The sequence below is a fragment of the Gymnoscopelus microlampas genome, assembly GCF_963454915.1.
Source record: "Gymnoscopelus microlampas genome assembly, chromosome: 10".
NCBI lineage: Eukaryota > Metazoa > Chordata > Actinopteri > Myctophiformes > Myctophidae > Gymnoscopelus > Gymnoscopelus microlampas.
In genome coordinates, this window is record NC_139947.1 from 19,394,515 (window position 1) to 19,402,983 (window position 8,469).

Below are 8,469 nucleotides of genomic sequence, written 5' to 3' on the forward strand. Positions count from 1 at the left end.
GACTTACAACAGCATACACAGCAAAGTCTTCAGTGTTCATTTAACTCTGCCAGTACAAAAATAGACTTGTAAACAATGAGGATTTTACTGTGTAGCATTATTATGAATCCATATATGATGGAATAAATCATCACCAATCATGTGCCAGTACATTCTCTACATATAGTTAATGGGTTCCATCTCTTTACACCTCTCGTCATTTGGTCATCCAAACCGATCTACAAACTCACAACGTGTCACGTTGCAACACGATGTCAACTTGTAGATCGGCTATATTCACAGAATGTTCACCCCCAGAATATGGACATAAGGGTTCATGTGGCTGATTGATTGATTGATGGATTGAATACTTTATTAGCAGTTTGCAAAAAAAGCACAGGAAAGTACAGTTCAATACAAGGTCTGCTAAGAAGATTTTAAACCCAAGAAAGCCTATGGCTTGTTTCCATTGGGGTCCTTTGTACTCAATTCATCGAAACATTTAATGACAGACAAATAAACAAAACTATGGTAGTGGTGAGTGTTTAAATGAGCGAGAGTGAGTGAGAGACAGATCTAATTAAACTCCAATTATACTCCAATTATTCTCTGTCAAACTTTATCAACAGTTGTTGTCGGCAAGCAACACCGTCGTACTACAGAGTATAAGTTAGTCTTGTTTATACAGTCTGATAAGGTGGAGAATTGAGGTTAATTGGTGGAGACCTCTTTACAATATTTCGGTTGCATGAGAGAAACCTATTAGAAATATGAGTCATCGCACTACCAGTGTACACAAAGACAGTGAGACAACTTTTGTTGCACTTATTTACTTTACAATAAGAGATGCAACAGCAGAGACGACTACAATTATTTACAATTATCTATCACATTGTTAAGAAAAAGCCAAAGGGTAACTTGAGCTGCATGCATGGATCCACATTAAAACATGTTTGTTCCAGAGGATTCACGTCTATCTATTGTTTGTTCTCCTCAGTCTGCCCCCAGCGCCAGGGACCTCGCGCCCATGCTGAGGAAAGGCTGCTCAGGAACCTTTTTGTCCGCTACAACAAGCTTTCCCGGCCCGTGGAAAACACCACAGATGTGGTGCTGGTCCACTTTGGCCTCTCAATTGCCCAGCTTATTGATGTGGTTAGTAAAAGTGTAGTTTGTTAATTTTACCAGAAACAACAGCACAATATTTTTTCGATGATTATTGTCTCCGCCAGGCCGAAGGCATGGCGAGAGAGTATGTTTTACCCTCTGTCCGTCCGTCCGTCCGTCCGTCCGTGTGTCCGTCCGTGTGTCCCTCCTGTCTGTGTGTTAGCAGCTAATCTCAGGCACCGTTGGCCCGTTCGCTCCGAAACTGTGCACACACACTCCCTGGATGCCAATTCAGAACCTCTGCCCCAATGTTTTCACATGGGCCTGTTATAGCGCCACCAGGAGGCCGATTTGTGCATTTTTACATTACTCCTACAGATTTTATCCAAACGTCATGCAAATCGGTACACAGCATCTCTGTAGTCATGTGATCAACACGGATCTGTCCAATTTCCCATATTCCATCCTCATTGCCTATGGTTGACTTCCAAAGTTTGCAGGATTGGTCCGTTTTGAACAAAAAGCCTCAAACTATGCATGCAGCTTGCGATTTCCGTGAAAGGAGCACTTTTTCTAGTTTCATTAGTTTTCTTCATACATTTTCAGAGCCAATTATTGCACCTCAAATGTTTCATAGTGGCAACAACATACAAGGAATATGTAGAGTTTTAATTTACTCACATAAAAATGTTTACTTTGTCGATAGACCATGTTGTCAATACTTTTCATCTGTTGAAAAGATGTAATCTCGATCATCAAAGTATAAATTAGCCTTAACACCAGGCTGTAATTTGTGTAGAGATGGTCCTCAGAGTGATCACATCAAATCTGTTGAATTTCTGCACTTCATGTATCCAGTAATGAGACTCAACTGTAGACAGATGTAGTCTGTTGCTCCCAAGGGTTTTTCAAACTGTACCGTCTCAGACAGCATGATGCTCCAGGGGTATAGTTTGGCAGGCAAAGGCAGCTTGTGAGTAGACTAGAGACAGTATACTGTAGCTGGGCATGAGATGCATGCAGTCCAGCCTAAACAAGGCTATGCATGTTGATTTGCCTCTAGCTATAAATCATTCATGAATGCAGATGATGAATCATGCAGTCCTTGAAATTTTAAGACAAGGGTGCGTTTTTACGGCTGTCAAGAAGAGGGTCTGTGCGTCTGTTTCATCTGTCCACACCTAATCTCGCAAACCACTGACCCCCCTGATCACTGACCACTGATCCCCGGACGATCGGCGCCAACATTTCTTGAGCATGCTGCCAGTAGTGCAAACAAGTAAATCCCTGAATAGTGTGTGTGTGTGTGTGTGTGTGTGTGTGTGTGTGTGTGTGTGTGTGTGTGTGTGTGTGTGTGTGTGTGTGTGTGTGTGTGCGTGCGTGCGTGCGTGCGTGCGTGCGTGTGCGTATGTGTTTGTGCTTGTGAATGTTTTTCGCATTTTGTGAATTCATAATCTCAGATCCACCATCCCGCAGTCCCTCTACTGTATTTGGGCGAGATTGACGTCATCAATTTGACATCAGAGATTCACAAGAGAGACGTGCTGTTATTAGACACTGTCTTGTTATAGATTGTATTTACGTATATGATGATAAAGTAGTCTCGCGTAGCCAGACAATTGGAGATACCTCTACCTACCGATATTATGGGGACATTTAAATTCAATGGCAGGGCTTGAATAGCGGGGAAAGCCTACTCTAACGAACCTATGCCTATGCAAAGTTTCTGATCATCTGGCTAGGCGAGAATAATAATGAAGTATTTGGTTAAAGTTGTTTTAACATTAAAGATGAATTCTTAATTGATTCCCTTGATGTTTTTATTGAAAAAAGGATGAGAAGAACCAAATGATGACTACGAACGTCTGGGTGAAACAAGTATGTATTCATGGCATCCAACAGTCTCAGCCATTGGCAGTGTGTAGACTAGCCTGGTAAACCCTCCCTCCGGAAATCTCATTTCAATTCGATTCCGGAGGGAGGGTTTACCAGGCTAGTGTGTAGACTACAACTTAAGCTATGACACAGTAATTATGCTCTCTATAGGAATGGAATGACTATAAACTACGTTGGAACCCCGAGGAATATGAGAATGTCACCTCCATTCGCATTCCTTCTGAGATCATCTGGAGGCCTGACATAGTACTCTATAACAAGTTAGTATCATTGCAGTAATATACAGTAGGCGTAATAATTTGCATGAAATACATTCCCAAGAGTTCATCAGTGAGGAATTTGTTTCACAGAGAGACTCAATGCCACAGCAGATGGGGTCACAGGAGGGAAATCAGAAAGATTCTGTTGTTTTGCCAGTTATTTTGTTCAACTTCCACGTGAATGTCATGTCATAATGTAATTTAGCTCAGGGGTTCATAAACTGTCATTCAGAAGCACTTCTGTCTAGCTTTTTGGAACGAGAAGTCCACAAAGAGCAACTTGGACAGTAGCATGCATGCTTACATTTTTAAACAGCTGTAGCACACTGTTCAAAAATACGCACAACTGCGGTCTCCATGTCACAGAGCGCTGAAGCCTCATTAACTTGTGTATCATCCTCTGTGGAGTGTCAGTATGATGTGATAATGAATGCATACAGCTTTAGCTGCAGACACATGAGCAGACCAGCGGGTGAGTCAGGTCCCGAGGCACGAGGCAGAAACGGGATGGAGAAAGAAAATGCAGTTGATTTGCGCTGCCAGAGGTTGTGTGCCCTGGCCCCCCAGAGCTTCGGCCCTTGGGCTGCAGCCCTGGGCCTGTGCATTAATCCGGGCCTGCAAGGACCCCCATATAGCCATAGCCTCTGGCGGTAAAATGGCAATCAATGTGTACGTAAGAAATGAAGCTTATCATCATCTTTGCCCGATCATATCCAACAGCATCCAACACCATGTACAGCACTAGTATTTTCCATGATCTTGTCTCACTTATCCCAATAACAAGTATGACCAGTCTTGGCAAAACAAATATAGCCCATATCCGGAAGGAAGTAGTTGAATTCTACTGATGTCCAAAAAACGTTAAAATAAAATAAGTCCCAGAGATGTACTTTTGCTTTTATCAACATAATTCATCATTGTGATGAACCCACACATGCACATTGCCATGTTTACGTTGTGAAAGCTCTCAGCGTCGGAAGTTACAACTCCAAGGTTTATCGTAATAATTAATTAAGCTGACCAAAGTGATCTAAGCAGGTGAAAAATGTTAGAAAAAAAGTGATTTCATTATTTAACCACTTAAACTGTATATAATTAGTCTGTACTTGGCCTCCTTTTCCCCTCTACACCAAATGGGCGGATAAAGTGGACGCCCCCGGCAATCTACAAATCCTCATGCAGCATTGATGTGACCTTTTTCCCGTTCGACCAGCAGAATTGCAAAATGAAGTTTGGCTCATGGACGTACGACCAGGCCAAGATCGATCTAGTCAGCATGTCCAACCAAGTGGACCAGATGGACTATTGGGAGAGCGGTGAGTGGGTCATCATCAATGCTGTGGGCAAGTACAACTCAAAAAAGTACGAGTGCTGCACAGAGATCTATCCGGACATTACCTACTACTTCATCATCCGGAGGCTTCCTCTATTTTACACCATTAACCTTATAATCCCCTGCCTGCTCATCTCCTGTTTGACCGTACTGGTGTTCTACTTGCCATCACAGTGTGGGGAGAAGATAACGCTGTGTATCTCAGTGTTACTCTCTCTGACGGTGTTCCTCCTCCTCATCACAGAGATTATACCCTCAACGTCACTGGTGATTCCACTCATTGGTGAGTACTTACTCTTCACCATGATCTTTGTAACGCTTTCCATCATAATTACCGTCTTTGTGCTCAACGTACATCACCGGTCACCTCGGACCCATGGCATGCCTCAGTGGGTGCGGAGAGTATTTTTGGACATGGTGCCTAGAGTCCTCTTCATGAAGCGTCCGCCAGCCACAGCCAAGCAGAACTGCAGGAAACTCATAGAAATGATGCACCGTCCATCCACGATCCCCGTGTTAGACAACTTGCAGCCATTATGGGCAAGGTTGGAGACAAGTTTGCAACAGATAACACAGCTAGGAGGCACAGCTCCAACCACGATACCCGCGATGGACAACTCGCAGCCATTTTGGTCAAGACTGGAGACAAGTTTGCAACATATGAGCCAGCTAGGAGCCACAGCTCCAACCACTCCATATGAGAGCCCCAACGTCCGTGTGTGCTCCCCTTCTCCACCTTCCTCGCCTCTTGTAGGCCTCAACTTGGAAGAACATCCCCTGAAAGCCCAGCTCATCTGCAGTTCTCCCTCCAGTCAATATTCTCTTCTCCCAGAGGAGCCTCTGCAGCGGGGACGCAACTCTTCAGCCTCATCATCCTCCCCACTGTCCACCTCGCAGCCTACCCTGCATCTGCATACCTCCCTTTGCACCCTGCCGAGGGAAGAGCCACAAACCCTGGCCTCAGGAGGGCGCTCTCTGAGCGCTGAGCAAATGGGTGACAACCAGAGGACTGGACACCGATGTCGCTCCTCCAGCTTCCAGTACTGCTATTTGCTGGAGGAAGGAGCTGCAGTCCAAGGCGAGGGCGGGGGCCTCGGAATGGCAGCAAGGATACAGAAACAGCCTTCGGGCAGTGCCACTACAGAGCCCACTAAAGACCAATGTTTCCATCTGAACACCATGACCACCATCTCCCCAGCCATGCGACAGGCCATTGAAGGAGTTCAGTACATCGCTGATCATCTCAGGACATTGGATGCAGACTTCTCAGTAAGTTTGCAGACGTTATCATTTCTGCCATATCAATTGAAACAAATTTGATGATGGTTCAGTATTCTCTCGATTCTTAAGGAGGTTTAAGGCTAATTTATGCTCCCTTCACGTACAAAGATAAATACATCTGTTTTAAATGGTGTAACTATCACTCAGTGGTGTAAAGTAATTAAGTACATTTACTCAAGTACTGTACTTAAGTACAATTCTGAGGTATTTGTACTTTACTTGAGTATTTCCAATTTCCAATACTTTTACTTCGACTCCACTACATCTCAGAGGCAAATATTGTACTTTTACTCCACTACAATTATTTGAAAACTTAAGTTACTAGTTACTTTTCAGATATAAATGATGATATAATGAAACATACATTAACCACTTTAGCCCTATTTTATACATAGGCTATTTGAAAATAGCAGATCTACAAGCTCACAACGCGTCGCATCGCGACGCGTTGTGAGCTTGTAGATCGGCTATTTTCAAATATTTAGTACTTTTACTTTTGGTACTCTAAGTACATTTTGATGCCAATACTTTTGTACTTTAACTCAAGTAAATTTTGAATTCTGGACTTTTACTTGTAACAGAGTATTTTTATATTGCAGTATTGGTACTTTTACTTAAGTAAAGAATTTGAGTACTTTTTCCACCACTGCTATCACTGCTCAGTGCTCACATGCTTCCCCAAGTCCATCTGCAGTTTGCAGGCGGTTAGGGAACACCTTTTCATACTTCATAACTAGAAAAGGGCACTTACAACACAGCTCTCCGCCAGGCTTGCTCGCCTATACCGAGGGCTGTGTCAGTCATGAGGAGCAGCCGCTGTTTTATACTTTTTCGTACAATAGTGCCGAGCAATTAGCTGGTCTACAAGCTCACAACGCTGCAATTTATGCTGTTTTTGAAAATCGATGAATTTATTTATGAAAATGTATTATTTTATTAAAATAGATCAAATAGATTAGCTTGATTACCCCTACTTTTTTACATCTCAGCAACTGACACATACTGACAAGGACACTGCATTCAGTATACCGTACATCCTTCATTTTGGTTTATGAACATTTTATTACTTTCTTCCATAAACAAAAAGAATAGTACTGCCAGCCATGGCATGGTACAGATGACTCTATAGCTTACTGGGGATTAGAATACATTAATTTAGACATGGTAGAAATACTACTTGTTTAGAAAGAAGGGCCCTTAACTCACTTTTTTAATGCTCCAAACTTTATTATGATGACGTTTCGACTACTTTTTAAGCTGAAGAACAGAGTGAAGGTCGAAGCATCCCCATAATAAAGTTTGGAGCATTATAAAAGTGCCCTTCTTTCTAAATTATTTCACTGTTCTTGCAGTTTGGCTCAGCACCAATATAGGGGGATGTGTGTTAAATTGTTCTTGAACGAGAAATACTACTAGTCCCATGTGGTCTGACTCTAATCGTCTGTCTACTGGGATACATTACATTTTTTGGTCATAACTCATTTTGGTCTGACGTGTTCATATTGCAGGTCAAATTTTTTTTGTCCAAGCATAACACAAATTAGGCAATTTGGCTTAGTGAAAGTAGACTCCAACCAAAACACTTTGCTGGCTCAGGGCAGGGGGCATAATGATTCAGCATTATATTGGTGTCTAACTGTGCATGTACCTGAGTCATGGTTATGACAGTAACATCATGCACACCCTTTTAAATAAAGTGTTACCATAGTTTTTAATTGCACAGTACCTTCAACAAACCCATTCCCAGCTAACTTTGAACAATATTTATTTCTGAACAGAGGGAATAAAAAAAACTATAATAGTCCAAGGCACAGAATGAAAGGCATTGGGGACTTATTTGATGGACATGGTAAAGGGAGTGAATCTGCAAAACCAACAACAAAACAATAAATACTCCAAATTGGTTATTGCTAACCAGAGAGTACAGAACTTTGGTGGAATACAACTTGAATAAGTTTGACCTTGAATGTTTTCTTATGAAGGCAAGACATTAAGGAGGGGATTTTCGTCCCTCACCTCTACATTGCACCACCGATCCGACTGATATGCCCATATATGGAGATCTCTATATCTGTAAAACAACAAATACGTTTGGAAATTGACAGCTGGTGACATGAAATTTGAGCTTGTTTTTTTTTCTTCTTCTCTGAAGGTGAAGGAGGACTGGAAATATGTAGCCATGGTCATTGACAGGATATTCCTCTGGATGTTTGTACTGGTATGTATACTGGGATCTGTAGGACTGTTCCTTCCTCCTTGGCTAGCTGGAATGATCTAGAACAGTGGTTCTCAACCTGTGGGCCGAGGCCCACTGGTGGGCCCCAAGGGTATTGCAAGTGGGCCCCCAAATAATTGGCAACACACTCATATTTTAATGATAATAACATTTATATTAAAAAGTCATACCAATCAATAAGAATGTAAAATATACTACGCTAGTTCCATTGATCCAAGGTGGAACACAATTGATTGATCATGAAAATAAACATGATCTGAAAATGCACATGCCTGGAACACTTTCATGAGCCAGAAAAGGTTGAGAACCACTGATCTACAACTTCAACATGAAAATTACTTCAAGATCCTCTGTGTTGTTTAGTAAAATCAAGTTGTGTT

General features: G+C 42.2%; 1 protein-coding gene across 1 annotated transcript; it reads left to right on the forward strand.

Moving 5' to 3' along the window:
- Positions 1 to 749: 749 nt before the first annotated feature.
- Positions 750 to 8,131, forward strand: LOC311054121 (neuronal acetylcholine receptor subunit alpha-4-like; the record flags this gene model as incomplete). The annotated part of the gene is made up of 6 exons (XM_084070001.1): positions 750 to 783; positions 977 to 1,131; positions 2,917 to 3,000; positions 3,130 to 3,243; positions 4,339 to 5,841; positions 8,006 to 8,131. The coding sequence occupies 6 exons, from the start codon at positions 750 to 752 to the stop codon at positions 8,129 to 8,131; spliced, it is 2,016 nt and encodes a 671-aa protein (XP_083926127.1).
- Between the last annotated feature and the right edge of the window lie 338 nt (positions 8,132 to 8,469).